Source organism: Falco cherrug, chromosome 1, assembly GCF_023634085.1.
Source record: "Falco cherrug isolate bFalChe1 chromosome 1, bFalChe1.pri, whole genome shotgun sequence".
In the NCBI taxonomy this organism is placed as follows: Eukaryota; Metazoa; Chordata; class Aves; order Falconiformes; family Falconidae; genus Falco; species Falco cherrug.
In genome coordinates, this window is record NC_073697.1 from 107,692,500 (window position 1) to 107,707,362 (window position 14,863).

A 14,863-nucleotide genomic window follows, 5' to 3' on the forward strand; every position below is an offset into this window, starting at 1 on the left:
TCATCCACCACGGTTACAGGCACCGGGTCCGCCCTGCAAAGCCTACCCATCCCGCTCCCCGGCGGCGGAGGGAGCCGGGAAAGTGCCCCTCTCCCGTTAAAAGACCATTTGGGAGCAAGCATCCGACACACAGCCTGGGCTGCCACCCCCAGCACGGCTGGGCAGGGGGTAAGGGCCCTCCCGGCACCCCGGGCAGGGGGTAACAGCCCTCCCGGCACCCCGGCCCACCAGCACAGTCAGCTGTTCCCTGAAATAACAGTGAAATCACTGCAAGCTGCCAGAGTGGCTGTGTGTCGAGCTCACCAGAGCCCTGACCACTTTTTGCATTCAATTATTTCTCAACGTGTTCCTCTGCAGAATTTCTTGTCCTGCCATAAAGCCATCGCTCGTCAGCGAGGTCCTGGGCCAGAGGAGGTGGCTGCATATCCCTGGAAATCATTGCAGGTTTATTTTTAGTTTCTCAGACAAAGGAGGTAAAAACTGTGCTGGTGACAGATAAACATCGCTGAGTGGCTCAGCAGAAGCTGAGGGCCCTCACGGGTGGATGTGTACCCACTGCTGCATCCCTGAGGAAGGGGCAGACTGTGACGGGTGGGAAGAGGAAACTCCTCAGCCTCAGCTGTGGGACAAGGGCCAAATGTTGCAACAGCTGGAAAATGGATTTAAGCCAAAGCAAACAAATGAGGGGAAAAAAGTGCAAAGAAAACAAGGCAGCCTGGGTCGGTGCAGTGTTTTCAGCAGAGGTAGAGGAAGGCTGAGACAGCACGAGGCCCCAGGAGAACTCAGCACCCAGACCCGGTCACTGTGTCCAAGAAACATGAACTGTGACAGAAAGGAGCATGAGGAGGACACGGAGGCTGTCTGGGGACACGGGAACCCTTTGCTACAGCGAGAGCACGAGGGGATCTGGTTTTCCTATCCTAGAAGGAGAAAAGAAGCTATCAGGTGATCCGCTGACATCTATAAATACACCCGGGGACTGAGTAAACATCATGGAGAGAAAAAAAATAAAGCGAAGCTGAAGAACAGCACTGGCACAAAGACACATTTATAGAAACTGGCTGGGAATGAGTTCGGCTGGACAGAGCCATTGGGGTAAACAAGGTGGTCCTCTTCAAAGGCAGAGCTCGGGCAGTCTGGGAAAGGAGATTACAGGGCTGTGGCGGTGGGGGACAGACCCCCATGGCCATGGGAGACAGATTGAGCCTCTGTTCCTACCTCCTCGAGGCTGAGCTGCCCCAGCAGAGAGCATCTTCGCTTGGGGACAGGATCTGCAGAGGAACCGCTTCCCACTTACTAGCTTCAAACCATTGCAGTGAGATTTGGAAAGTCAGAGATCCAGCATGGGAAGACATTAACCCTTCCCTCACCTGCTGGCTCTGGCTTGCAAACCTCCTGCATCCAGTACTAAAACCACGGCAAAGCCAGATGAAGCATCCCTAGCAAGAAGACACCAGCGCAACCAGGCTGCAGGCATGTGCATGGGCAGCCACACGCTGCAAATCCACCGCTTGCTATCCTTGCACAGCCCAGACAGGGTGAAGATGCTTCATCTTCAAGCAGTGAAAACATCCTGCCTTGCAGCTCAGCTCCTGAACATGAAAGGCTCTTGCAGCGCCAGCAGCAGCGTTTTCTCAAAGCTGGGTGCTTGTTTCAATGTCAGGGAAGGCTGTCAGCTATTTACATGCCGTACCCAGGGCGAACTGGCTCACGTGATGCTCACTTCTGGCACAGCGCTGCTCAGCTCACAGGCTGAAAATATCCAACCAATTAGGAAAAAATGGCTGCTTATAAATAAAATGTGGGGCTGTCCCTGCCACTGTAATAAAATAGCATCAAAACAAAAACTAGCCTGTGCAGAACAGAGTTCCAGCCAGGCTGCTGCTCAGGTCTCGCCAGGATGAGCATTTTTATTGGTATACCAGAGTATTTGGTGTTATAATCACGGCAGTGGGTGATACCACTGCAGGGAAGAGTGCTGCATGCTGGCTGCAAAACTGGAAGCCTCACCCATGTGGGACTGTGGGGATTCAGTGCCCTGTACTGCAGAGAAGCACCCACCAAAAGCAAAAGGGAAAAAGCAAAACCCACTCTGTTTTTTGAAACACTCCAAACCCTAAACCTCAAAGCAGGAGTGCCAGACCAGAGGAAGAATCCACACGGAGCTCCATACAAGACATGTGAGATGCAGGCTGCAACATAGGTGCTCCAGATCCTTACAGCCCACACACATTTCCTCTGCCCTCTTGTCTCTGGCCCTGCTCTGGGCTCAGCTCTGTGAGAGCTCAGAATTCAACAGAACCAGAAAATAATTTAAAAAAACCCACCAACCTGAAAGCCTAAAGCTGCTGACAGTTTCCACACTTTGGAGACTATTTCTAGCTGTGTGTTTGATTCAGAGGGCAGCTGGGAAACCCAGCTCCTGTAGGAATTTTTTATCTTTTAATTTTCATTCAGAGGCTTTCATGCCACATGAAGTAACAGAAAAATATACAAGAAACTTCTACCACTTAGATACATCTAAATCCAGTTTATGCTGCAAATCCTCTTTGGCATCTCAACCGCCTTGCACAGGCAGCAGAGCCCTTGTGCCAGTCTCGCCCGTGCTGTCCGAGGTCCTCTGGCTGTGCTGGACATGCTGCAGCACTTTCATGGCATCTCAGCCACCCATGGTGACACGTTGCTGCAACAGGAATGAGGCGTGGGAGATGGCAGGAGCTTAGGGCACCTGTGGAAATGCCATGTTCCCTGCAGCTTTCATCCTTATCAGATCGGCACAACGCCAGGTGCACAGGTTGATGGTCATGGCACAGCTGCCACGTTTGCTCTTGCACAACTGCAGTTTGGTATTGCGTGGAGTTTAAAAGGCTGTTGACAAACCCTGTGCTGTGCCATGAGTCTTTTTACGCATGTACGTAGAAACGAAGGCAGCCAGAGCCTGCCACAAAAGCCAGAGCCACACAGATAAACCCCTGCAGACCCAGATACCCTTTGAGATAAGCAGTTAAAATACATTTTTGCTGAAGCTGATTGTGATAGCCCATCATCTCTCCCCAGCCCAGCTCCACAAAATAATCCCCTCCAGCGAGAAGCACCTTTACAGCAAGAGACTCTGAGCAGCATTACCAGAGCTAGGACAGGGAAAGGTGAAAACCCATGGGGCGAAACTGGTTTTTGCCTGTGTGGTTCCCAGCTGAGCACCCAGCAGCCCCGCTCCCTTTTATGAGGACTAGAAGGTGCCACCACTGTGTCCAGAGCATCGCTGTCCCTCCAGGCTGTGGCAGACACAAAATGGGGCACATAGGGCAGAGGAGAGCAGAAACCAGCCCTGAAACACCGCGACGGCGTGGGGCTGCCACTGCTGCAGCTCTTGGCATCACCCATCCCACCGGTTGTGCCGGCCAGTGAGGGTCCACACCAGCAACGTGGTGCAGAGGAAGAGGGGTCAGTGGGAAGGCTTGATGCTTTCCAGTTCACAGCTCCGAGGGGAACATTGGCTCCTGCCACGCTTGGGTCAGAGGGGCCTCCTGTGCTCCCATGGCCCTGGCCCAGGCGATGGTGGCTCAGGTGGCTGCAGGGGTGGCCAGCAGCTCCTTGGTGGGGCTGGGGGGCGAGTCGGCACCGCTGCTGGTCACGTTTTCATATTTTGGCTCTTCCTTTGACGCAACCTGTCCCTTTGTTTCAAAGCTGAGTAGCTCAGGGCTTTTGCCTCTCTCTGTGGCACCTGCAGCATCGTGGGCCCCATCCTGGGCGCCTGTGCTTTTTGGCGAGGGAGACGTGAGAAGGAAGGACTGTCTCTTCCCAGGGAGCTGCTGGTGCTTGCCAGGGGATGGCTCAGTGGGAGCCCCCACGACACTCTCCCTCTGCTTGCAGCTACTCACCGAGTCTCTGCATTGCGCCAGGGCCCGGCGGGGCGGCTTCTGGATTGCCTCGATGCTCCTCCTCACCTTGGGCTCCTCCTTTGCAGCCCACTTGCCCCTCTGCAAGCTGCCCAGCCGCTTGAGCACAGCCTGGACCGGTCCCTCGCCACCCCCCTCTGCCTTGGGGTCCTGCCCAGCCGTTCCCACCATCATGTAGATGGTGGTGACATTGGGCTCCTTCCCCTTCCTCTCCCAGCTGCTGGATTTTGCAGCTGCTTCAAGTGCTTCCACTCTCTGGGCCACGTGCCTGGTGCCAGAGATCACCCGCCGGCGTCCCCCCGGGGTGGCCCGGGGTGATGGCCGGTGGCTTTCCTCCCCCTTGTTGAGGGGCTCGGGGCTCTCATAGCAATCGCTGGCTGGTTGTTCAGTGGGGGGCTCAGCTGCTGTGTCCCCTGGTGGTGTGGACAGCTTGGATGGGCCCCACGGGGACTTGGGCTTCCGCCCAGGGCTGGGGGTCTCCGCTGCCCCAAATTTTGTCCCCTCGGCAAAGGACACGGAAGGCCGCTTGGCCTTGGCGATGCTGGAGGTGCGAGGGATGGCAAAGGGCTGCGAGACATCCTCAGAGTCAAAGGCAGATGGGTCTGGGAGTGCCTCACCGGCAGGAGACACCCCATCCTGCAGCTCGGCCCCCCCCAGCAGTGGGATGCCTGCAGGATGAAAGCAATGAGAGTCAGGGCTGCCCAGGGACACACGCAGGGACATTAGGACAGGGGCTGATGCAACAGGACTGTCCTTGGGAGCATTTCCCCAGGGAGGAGGTTGTGAAATGGGGCTGCCTGCACCAGGCACATCCCATCACACGAAGCCAAGCATGGCCCCAGTGTGTCCTTGCAGACAGGAAAATGGGGGCATGGAAATAAATGCTGCCTGTGCTCAGCACCTGTCCCTGGGGCGCCCAGGGTTGGTAACAGGGCAGGATGGGACCCCGAGCAGCCCAGAAGGGCTGGGGGTAGCTGGGGGCAGGAGGAGCAGCCATGGACATCACCTTCTCTGGGAGGGACGGAGTACTCTGGTCCCTCGTTGTCAGTGTCGAAGGAGGAGAAGGAGCTGTCTGAAACCCACGCAGCCGACGGCGGCTCAATGAAGCTGGGGTTGAAAGGGATTTCTGTGTCGTGGTGGGAAACTGGGAAGGAGAAGACACACAGCTGAGCTTGGGCACCCCAGGGGACCTGGGGCTGGGGTGGAAAAGCAACGCCTGCCCCGAGCCGTGCAGCGGGGCGAGGGGGGTTCCAGGCTTCCCCCCCCCCAAACAGTGATGATGCAGAGAGCACAGGGTGGGGGTGACACCTTGGAAGGGCTGTCAGCAGCTCTGCTGTTTTTACCTGTGACTTTGGGAAGTTTATAGCCCCCCAGGGAAAAGCAAGGCATCATAGCGCTGAGGTTCGCCAGCACCCCATGCACGTGGTGCTTCATCCTGGCCACAACGTCGTCATCTGGCACGGCCGCTCTGCACAGAGGAGACGGACATCAAAGGACATGGGAGATGGGGTTTTGCATCAAAGGTTGCAAAATATAAAAAAATACCTGTCTCTAGCATCTGCTGGGCTGGCTCCGCAGCAACAGCAGGCGATGCAAAGCAGCAGCAGCAGGAGAGGGACAAGGATGGCGGCTGCAAGGGCTCCATGGTCCTTAAGACCTGTGTGGAGAAGATAGGTTGAGTCCAGCATGTCCTGCAGCTGCCAAGCCCACAGAGCTGCCCCGCACAGGGTGTGTGGGAGCTGGCAACTCATGGTGGGACCAGGGGGCACCAGGAGGGATGGGGCTGCATCGCAGCCCCCTGGCACCTTCCCCAGCTAGGACGTTACAGTCCCTTGCCCAGTGCCGAGGAGTAAACTTGAGGTTGCTCTTACTCAACACACAATCACCCCGCACAGGGTGGCAGGTCCCCCGGGAGCACTGGCAGGGTGAGGAACAGTTCACTCCAAAATACCCCTCCAGACAGGTGTCATTGCAGCTGGAAGAGAGAGGAAAGGAAGGAAATGCCCCCCAGGGAGAGCAGGACCCCAGCCCTGCCCCGCTCCCAACATTACCTGGCTCCCCAGTAGCCTGCCTGGCAGATGCAAGCTCCTGACACGGGGTCGCAGCTCCCTGCAACACACTCGGGGCAGAGGAGCTGGCATCCGTCACCGAAGGTGCCTGCGGGGCAGGAGCTGTTGCAGCTGCCAAGACAGAGAGCGAAGCATCAGCCCGCTGTGCCCCAGAGCAGGGACCCCTCGCTAGGACCGGTGGCCTGATCCTGGGCATACCTGGGTCCCATCCAGCCAGGGTCACAGTGCAGGCAGGACCCGGTCTCCGGGTCGCAGGCCTCCCCGCGCTGGCAGCGGGGACACGGCTGGAGGCAGCCCTCGCCGTGGAAGCCGGGAGCGCAGGGTTCCTTGCAGAGGGTCCCATTCCAGCCGGGCTGGCAGGCCAGGCAGAAGCCGTCCACAGGTGAGCACGGCTGGCTGCGCTTGCAGCTCCCGCAGCTGCATGGGCAGAGGGGCTGTGAGGCCTCGACGCCCAGCCCCAGCCCCCCCCCCCCCCCCCCAAAATGCAGGTTTCACCCCACACCAGCACTGAGCATCAGTTTGGACCACAGAGAAACACCCTATAGTGCCTAACACTCTGTAGTAGCAAGAGGGTAGGAGGCAAGTAGGGAGAGATGCCACTTCATCACCCTGGGGAGCAGGACCAAAGATGACCAGGTTTAGAACGACACCAGCGCTTTCTGCTGGCATTAGATGTTTCTTTTGGGGCAACACTGATGCTGCAGCCAAGCAGGGATGCTCGAACCCCCCAGGATAGGTCTCCCTGGCCAACCAAAGGAACAGACAGGACCGCGATGACTTTACCCCCCCAAGGTCTGGCTGTGGCCCCGGGTTCCCACTGGACACCCCACCGCTGCCCCCAGCTCACCTGTGCACGCACTGAGCCCCATATTTCCCAGCAGGACAGGGTTCCCGGCAGCTCCTGCCCTGCCAGCCAGGGCTGCAGCTGCAGTGCCCGCTGACGGGACTGCAGGAGCCGTGCAAACAGTCGCAGCGCCGCTGGCACGCCGGCCCCCAAAACCCAGCCTTGCATTCGCACTTGCCCGTCTCCTGGGCACAGGGCGAGATGTTGCAGGAGCATTTGAAGCTGCACCTCCTGCCCCACCAGCCTGGCTGGCAGTGGCAGTGGCCGGTCAGCGGGTCGCAGTGGGAGCTGGTGGGGTTGCACTGACATTGCTTCTTGCAGGTGGGTGCCCACCAGCCTGGCTCGCAGCGGCAGGCACCGGTGAGGGGGTCGCAGCGGCCGTGGGGGCCACACTGGCAGGGGAACTGGCAGAGCTCTCCCCAGTGGTTGGGGTCGCAGGTGCAGCGCCCGCTCACCGGGTCACAGCGCCCATTGCGGTGGCACGGGCAGCTCCGCTTGCAGTCGGGGCCCCAGTATTGCTCAGGGCAGCCTGCGAAGGGAAGGAGATGGCAAGGATGGGGGGTCGCGGGGAAGCCTGGCAGCCCCCCGACCATCCAGGCTGCCAAATGGGGTGGCGAGGGCTGAGCCCTGAGGAAATACTCACGGGAACTGCAGTCTGCTCCGAAGAAGCCGGGTTTGCAGAAGCAAACCCCAGGTCTCACGCAGACCTCATCCACCCCGCAGGCATCCTCCCCCTCGCACAGTGCTGTCAGCAGCAGGGCAGGCATGTCAGTGCACGGCAGCACCCCCCCGGCGCGCACCCCCTGCCCCTGACCACCTCCTGCCGAGACGGCCTTCCCGGGAACACCGCCATCCCGCTTCCTGCCCCATCCCTCAGGCTGAGCCGCAGCACCGTTAGCCGCTTGCTCAGTGAGCGTTTGAGGGTCCCCGTGGTGCAGCGCCCCATTGCCACCGCTCGAGGAGAGCTGTAGGGCCGCTCCCCAACACCCAGCGCCATGGAGGAGCCACAGCCGAGAGCAAGGACTGAGCTTTGGCCTTCGTCACCATCCATCACTCACCGGCCGTGCACTCCTGCCCTTCCTGCTTCCAGCCGGGGCAGCACGCTGGGCCGCTGGGGAGCCTGCGGGAGAGACCCAGGGGCCGTCAGCCAGGGCAGGGGGTGCTGGGACCAGCGTGGGTTTGCGGGAGGCATCGCAGCTTCGGCTAAAGCGAAGCAAATGCGGGCGCTCGCCCCAGCTGGGCCCAGCAGCAGGGAGGGGGTGCGGTGCCGCGGGCATTGCTCCGGAAGGAAACCAGCAAAATAGAAGGAAATTTAAGAGGCTGCAGCCCAAGCAGGCAGTGGGGCTGGGCGGTGGGACAGGCCTGCCCAGCTCCACCGCTTCGGAGCCCATGCCCAGTCCCCGATGCTCCGGGAGCGGCTCAAACCTTTGCCAGCAACTCAAAAAAAACAGGCACCAAAGCGAAGGCAACTAAAGGTGCTGCCATCGATGGCAAGACCAACAGGAGAGGCAGCGTAGCAGCAAAGCAGAGGGGACACTGGCTCCAGAAGCCCTTCGGGGTGTGCTATGCCTAAATTTCCCACCTGATGTGCGATGAAACTTTTGCCAACACTCTCACATCTCCCCGCTGCCCTGTGCATTGGGAGCATGTGAGAAATAACTCCAAGAAGGAGTCTTGGTGCCCCAAATGCCCATGCACACACCTCAACCACGCTCCCCAGCATCACCCCAGCCTCTGCACCCACACAATGCCAGGCTGCAGATCTCTGTCCACGGAAGGATGGGCGGACAATGACCCCCTGGGGCTGCTGGGAGGCCCCAGGAGATGGAGGGGCCCGAGTGGGGATCCCCGTGGCACATACCTGCAGACGTTCCTGCCGTCGGGGTCAAGCTCCTGGGCAGAGCTCTGCACCCACAGCCACAGCTGGAGGCAGAGGATGGGCCGGGTGCTCCCCATCCCGACAGGGCACAAGGGCCCAAGTCCCAGCGGCTCCCCAGCCCTGCACTGGCGTCCGTCTGTCCCGTCTGTCCCGTCCCGTCCCTCCCGTGGTCAGCCTCTTCCTCCCACCAGCCTTGGGTTTCTTCCTGAGGAAACGCGGGAGGAGGCGCCCTGATCCAGACGTCAGGGATGCAGTGGGGAGGGGGAGGCAGGGAATGCCACCACATGGGCTATTTGTGGCCCTTGCTGCCACCCTAGCAGCAGAAAAGAGCATCCAGGGCCTCGGCGCAGCCACGCAGGGGCTGGTGCCTGCCTGAACATCACCCACAGTCATCCCGCTCCCCCGGTGCCCATTCTCCATCACCCCCAAAGCTGTTTTAGCCAACGTCCCCCAACCCACATGAGGTGTCCACTGCCTCTCCCTGCCCTGACCGCCATGAGCCACCCTACAGCGCTGCCAACCCCGGGCAGGGGCTGAAAGGTGGGGTCCCTACATCCCCCACAGGGACACAGCGTGCTCCACGCTGGCTTTTGAACCACTGCTGGCCACTGTCCCACCTCACTGTCTCCCCAGGAGCTTTGTGTCAGCAGATGCACAGGAAACACCTTTTTCCTACCCAAGGCCAGCTCAGCCAGGGGGGCCCGGACTGGAAGCACACTGCTCCCCCCACCACGCAGGACTTAACCCCTCCGTGCCCAGCGCTGCAGCATTGCAACCCTGTAGCCCCGCTCCCCATCACAGCTGACCCACTGAAAGGGGCTCGGGGGGGCTGATGGAGCGCAGCCAGCCACAGCCCTTTGCAGCGGCGCACAAAAAGCAGCGGCTGCGCTGGAGAACTGTGGCCGAAGCCCAGCAGCATCACCCAGCCCTTCCCAGGCAAGGAGAGCGAGGAGGCTGCAGCGGGTACCTTGGAGGAGAAATGAGACTGATTTATTTCTGACTCCAGTTCCAAAGCTAGAAAATACCTGACCCAAGGGGCCCGACTCACCCCCGTGAACACGAGGACTGTTCCACTCTCCAGTTCCCAGTAATCACAGGAAGAAGTCCCAGGACAAAACCAATTCACCCCATGCCTGAAGAGTGCAGGAGTAGCACTGGCGGTGCTGATCCTGACTGCTCCAACACAGGAGCACCCGAACACCCTGTGCAGCGTGCTCAGCCCCTGCCAGCCGTGCAGCTATCCCAGGGCAGCACTCGGCCAGCCCCAGCACCCCAAATCGACCTTCACATTGCAGGGATGAGGGGAGGTATGAACAGAAAGGGGTGAAGCAAAATACCCCACAGGGCAGGATCGGGTGATGGGATCCTGGGCTGTGAGCAGAGGTGTTTGGCAGAAAGAGCCATCAGCAGGTGGGAAGAGCCCTTTTGGGGTAAGGCAGGGGGTGCAGACCCACTCTGCACTGAGCTGCAAGCACGGAGAAGTGGGGAGCAGGGACATGGCTGTGCAGGACCCCCATAGTTAAGCCATGGGCACAATGAAGGGGTAGCCGATGGGCAGAGATGCCTGGAGGTGCTCAGCCGTCCCGTGCCAGGCCAGCACCCTACACTGCGTCCCGGCTAGTTTGAAGGAAGGTTCCCCACGCTGCAGCTTCACAACCACCATGGTATGGGGAAGCTGCCAGGGCTGCCATGCCGCTCTCAAAGATGCTGGAAGAAGAGGAGCTGGGAAGTGCTTCTGCGAGGCCAGATCCGGCTCCGGTTCAGGTGGGATCAGAGGGGCGGCGTGGCTCTGTCGGGGGAGCTGGCCACAGGCTCACTCTCTCCCTCTGGCTCCAGCTGCGTGTCCCGTGAGTCGATGATTTCCCAGGTTCCAGAGCAGCTGGATGTGGGGGGGTCTTTGCTGCTGTCCTGATACCACAGACCAAAACTGCAGAGAGAGCAGATAACAGCTGTGGGGGGAGAAAAGCCTTCTCAGGGAAGCAGCCGTATCCCAACCTCCCTCCGCATTTGGTGACAGCAGCGGGATGCAGCCCGGCCAGCAGCAAGGCTTGCTCTGCCCCTGCCCAGGACAAGGCAGTTCCCCCCAAACCAAGCAACCAACCCCCCCTTCAGCAGCACCCCTGCCAGCCCTGCATGGGGCAGCCTGGCTCCGTCCCGGTCATACCCTCAGCAGGTGCTGGGTCCACAGCCCCAAACCTCCTCTCCACCAGCACAGCCACCCGTCCCCACCAGCACCCCAGCACAGGAACAAACTTACAAGCTCCTAATTTTGGATTCAGGAGGCTGAGCATCCACACAGTCTGCTCCGCGAGCTGGGAGCCAGGAGCCCTCATCTTCATCACTGCAGCACAAAGAAGCGGGGGGTAAACCTGTACTGAGTCGGGGGCTCACCACAGCTGTGAGTACCAGAGCCACCCCAGGGCTCTCTGCCAAGCCAAGCAGTGTCCCCTGCAGAGCTGGGGGCACATGGACCGGTGCCACTGTGCCCTGAAGCACTGGTGGGCTGTGACCTGCCACAAAGCCACCGCGATGCTCGCATCCCAGATACGGCCGCGTTTCACAGCAAGCCCAGCCCCAGCTCCTCAAACACGTTTCACAGCAAGGCCAGCCACAAGGCTCCTCAAACACCGGCTTCAAACGCCTGGCACTTTGCCAGCGGATGGTGTGTCCCCGGTTGCCACAACAGCAGAAACCACAACCCGCTGTACAGTCTTCAGGCATCCCCTGCCCCACAGCAAGCGCACGCTTCCCTGGGGGAACAGCCCAACAACCACCAGCCACGGCTCGGGGCCAAGGTGGGTGACATCCTGCCATCAAGGTGGGTGACAGCCAGGCAGGGAAGCGGGGAACACATGAGAGCAGCTTTCATAGGGCAGCAGCTATCCTCACCAGGCAGGGAGGCGAGCAGGCACCCCCCCAGACCCCCCCAGTTGCCAGCAGAGACCCCAACACAAGCAAGCAGCAGGTTGTAGTAGCAGAGGAGAGCTCACCCCCCTTCAGACTTTAATAGAACCCCTAAAAACCAGTGCCATACAGCTCCCCCGGTGCCACGCAGCAGCTTTAGCCCAGGCTTCACCCCCCAGCTGCCTGCAGTCGTGCAGAGCTGGGGCCGGTGCCCGCAGGGTCTTCCCCTCCCCATCATGGGAAGTCTGCTGGAGCCAGCGCTGCCCACGACGTCTCGCAGAGCCTCCAGGGAACATCTCTGCTGCCATCTTCAAAGGCTGGACAGCCTCCAACTGTACAGCGCAGGGACCAGCCTGCCTTCTCGTGCAGTGGCCCCGCTGCCACCACCTTGCCTCCCTTGTGTCACACCCACGCAGAGACGAGTGGCATTTGGCCAGGCCACGTATGACTGGTGACAGGCACATGGGAGTTGCAGCAAAGAGCCTGGTCCCTGCGGCACTCCCGGGGCCAGAGCAAGACATCAACTGCAGACATCAAACCTTTGGAGGAGGCAGCTCTTGGTGTGGGGAGCTCCCTTCCAGGGTGTCACGGTGTCACAGCACACGGAAACACCAGCGCCTGCCAGCCAGCATCCCCCCTGCACGGGAGGCTCCCCGTCCGCTGTGGCCAGCCGGACTCACCTGCTCGCCGACTCCTCCACCGTTCCCAGCATTTTAGCTCTGATTTTTTTTCTCTGCCTTTTGATAGTCGACTTCATTGCATCCAAAAAGAAGCTGGGGACTCTCTCTTCGTTCAGCAGCTCCCTGGCAAAAAGCAGCCAGCTGGTTCACCAAGGGCCTGGCAAAGAAATCCTCCTGGAATGCACCAGGAGCAGCCTCCGACAGGGCTGCAGGGACAGGATGAACCCAGCTTGCTGCCCCAAACCGCCGCGGCAGGACTCACCGCTGGTAATAGGCCAGCTCCTCCTGCACCAAGAACAGGTTGGTCTTGAGCTCGTTCCGCTCTTGCAGGATCTGCTGCAGCTCGTCCTTGGAGAAGCAGCAGTGAGCATCCTGGTGCCGCAGCTCCTCCGCGGGTGATGGCGCGCCTTCCTGTGGGGATGGGGAGTCAGCAGGCAAGCTGAGACGCTGAAACCTCCACCCAAAGGCTGGGTGCCATGTTGCAGGCAGAGATGGAGAAGTCTCAGAAATTAGTCTGCTAGTTTTCCATGCGCCATGGCCACTCCCCAGCTTGGCTAGCTCCCGCCACCCATCACCATGCGTAGCAAATCCTCCTCATCCTCTGAATCCCACCCTGCTTCTCCTCCCATCACCTCGCTTCTCTTGCTCCTTCCTCCACCCCTACCAATTTTTCCCAAACAAGGTGTTACCAACATCGCAGGCACTGCGCCATTTGACTTTCAGCACTGGGGTTTACTCGAGCGGCCGTGTCCTGCTGGCTGGTGGGTCTGGGCATGCCTGACACCCCACACAGAGCCGGGAAAGCTGGGTTGGCATCAGTGATGCCCTGCAGCAGCTGGGCCACAGGCTCGGACTCACCAGGCTGGGCTTTGGCGGCTGGATCTCCGAGGCGGTCCTGCTCCTCCTGCTTGTTTCCCTCTGGATTTGCAGCATCATGGCCTCCAGGTCCGACTTCTTCTCCAGCGCGCTCTTGAGCTGAGCCTGCACCACGGCCACCTTGTGACGCAGCTCCTCGTTCATGGCCATGAAGCGATGCAGTTGCTCCTGCAGCTGGAGGGCCCAGGGCAGCGAGTGAGGCACAGCCACAGCTCTGGGCCCCCACCCAGGGCCATCAGCACCTACAGAGCTGGGAGAGGCATCTGGCCCAGCAGGCTCCCCAGCCACCACGACAGCCCTGGGGAGAGGTGACATGAAAGCAAGTCCCCAGGCCCTTCACACACCACACCCATGAGCTCCCACATACTCACCGCCTCTGTGTCTCGGCTCTTGCAGACGATCTCGTGGGCCTGGGCACGAAGCTGATCCCTCTGCTTGTCCACCACCTCCTTCAGCCGCAGCATCACCTCCCGCTCCTTCCGTGCCATGCTGTCTGAGCCCAGACGGGTGCAGACAGGCGTGAGTGTCCTCAGGACCCAAGGGCTCCCCTAACCCTACACTGCCACGAGATTCCTACGTGCTGCTGCAAAGCCAGACTAACGTTCCCGGCAGGTAGCAGAGCAGGAACAGCAGAAAGAGGGAAGCGGAGAGCTTCAGGCTGTGCCCAACGCATCCATGTGCTGGCAAGAGCAGCCCACGCCCTGTGCTCTCCCCACCACCCCCCTGAGGCCTTGGCGTGCTCGGGGATTTGGGGTCCCTGAACAAAATAACAAATCTCCAAAATCCCAAGAATAAAGTCACACTCGTGCTCCCCGGTAGGAGGGGTCTCTAGGGCTGGGCAGCATGGAGAAGAGATTCAGACCTGCACCCAGCCTGCCGTCCCCCGCAGGGACACGCTGTAGCATCAGGGGACCCCAAACCCACGGGGACACCCACCTTCCTGGGACTGGCTCTCCACAAGCTGCTCCAAGAGCTGCCGGTTCTGCTCCTCCAGGCAGGCCAGGCGGCTGTGCAGGGCTTGCTCCCGGCGCTCGGCATCCCACAGCCCCTGCTCCGGCTGCGGGGGGACGGGGCAGCCGGGTCGGAGCCGTCCGGGCGGGGGGGGTACGGGGGCAGCCGGGTCGGAGCCGTCCCCGGCGGGGTGGGGACGACAGGGGACCAGGGCAGCCGGGTCGGAGCCGTCCCGGGTCGCGGGGGCGACCGGGGCAGCTAGGTCAGAGCCGTCCCCGGGGAGGGGAGCGGGACGCCGGGTCGGAGCCGTCCCGGGGGGGGGGGACGACGACGACACCGGGGCAGCCGGGTCGGAGCCATGCCCGGTGGGGGGGGGCGGGCCGGCCGGGTCGCAGCCGTGCCGGGGACACCTCTAGCGAGGCGCAGCGGGGTCCGTGCCGCCGGCGAGGGGGTCCCGAAGGCCGCCCCAGCCCCCCCGCGCCGCTCACCTCCGCGTCCTGCCGCGCGGCCGCCGCCGCCGCCGCCTCCCCCTCGGCGCCCGCCGGGGCCACCAGCGCCTCCAGCAGCTCCAGCAGCCGCACGACGGGCGGCACCAGCCCGGCCACGGCCTCGGGCCCGAAGCGGCCGGCCAGGCGGCGCAGCTCGGCGCCCAGCGCCCCCGCCATGCGGTAGACGTGCGGCGGGGCCAGGCGGCCCGGAGGGGTCCGCCACAGCGGCTCCGCTCCCCGCCGCCCCTCCGCCATGGGCGCCCCGGCCCCGCA

General features: G+C 61.2%; 2 protein-coding genes across 3 annotated transcripts; both read right to left on the reverse strand.

Moving 5' to 3' along the window:
• Window positions 1–2,428: 2,428 nt before the first annotated feature.
• On the reverse strand, window positions 2,429–9,827 carry SCARF1 (scavenger receptor class F member 1). The gene is made up of 12 exons (XM_055716802.1): window positions 9,740–9,827; window positions 8,674–8,896; window positions 7,871–7,932; window positions 7,456–7,557; window positions 6,816–7,341; window positions 6,167–6,385; window positions 5,951–6,079; window positions 5,771–5,874; window positions 5,445–5,556; window positions 5,243–5,367; window positions 4,906–5,043; window positions 2,429–4,567 (listed from the first exon to the last, which is right to left on the reverse strand). Exons 2-12 carry the CDS (start codon window positions 8,766–8,768, stop codon window positions 3,564–3,566), a joined length of 2,616 nt encoding a protein of 871 aa, XP_055572777.1. The 5' UTR covers window positions 8,769–8,896; window positions 9,740–9,827; the 3' UTR covers window positions 2,429–3,563.
• Window positions 9,656–14,851, reverse strand: RILP (Rab interacting lysosomal protein). Of its 2 annotated transcripts, none has more exons than XM_055716815.1 (8): window positions 14,591–14,851; window positions 14,088–14,208; window positions 13,523–13,644; window positions 13,134–13,325; window positions 12,538–12,686; window positions 12,276–12,398; window positions 10,949–11,032; window positions 9,656–10,618 (listed from the first exon to the last, which is right to left on the reverse strand). In XM_055716815.1, exons 1-8 carry the CDS (start codon window positions 14,843–14,845, stop codon window positions 10,462–10,464), a joined length of 1,203 nt encoding a protein of 400 aa, XP_055572790.1. In that variant the 5' UTR covers window positions 14,846–14,851; the 3' UTR covers window positions 9,656–10,461. The 2 variants fall into 2 exon arrangements, 1 of the variants encoding a protein (XP_055572790.1); XR_008733258.1 differs by having other exon boundaries at window positions 10,554–10,618; window positions 10,949–12,134.
• Between the last annotated feature and the right edge of the window lie 12 nt (window positions 14,852–14,863).

Excerpts from the sequence above, each read along its gene's own strand:
- SCARF1 (XM_055716802.1), bottom strand. The coding sequence starts at position 8,768 with ATGGGGAGCACCCGGCCCATCCTCTGCCTCCAGCTGTGGCTGTGGGTG. Across the intron at positions 6,386-6,815 it reads GGGGCTCAGTGCGTGCACAG|CTGCGGGAGCTGCAAGCGCA; the intron begins GTGAGCTGGGGG and ends CTGCCCATGCAG. Across the intron at positions 6,080-6,166 it reads CCTGGCTGGATGGGACCCAG|CTGCAACAGCTCCTGCCCCG; the intron begins GTATGCCCAGGA and ends CTGTCTTGGCAG.
- RILP (XM_055716815.1), bottom strand. The coding sequence starts at position 14,845 with ATGGCGGAGGGGCGGCGGGGAGCGGAGCCGCTGTGGCGGACCCCTCCG. Across the intron at positions 14,209-14,590 it reads CCGCGCGGCAGGACGCGGAG|CCGGAGCAGGGGCTGTGGGA; the intron begins GTGAGCGGCGCG and ends GTCCCCCCGCAG. Across the intron at positions 11,033-12,275 it reads GTGGAGGAGTCGGCGAGCAG|TGATGAAGATGAGGGCTCCT; the intron begins GTGAGTCCGGCT and ends TTTGTGCTGCAG.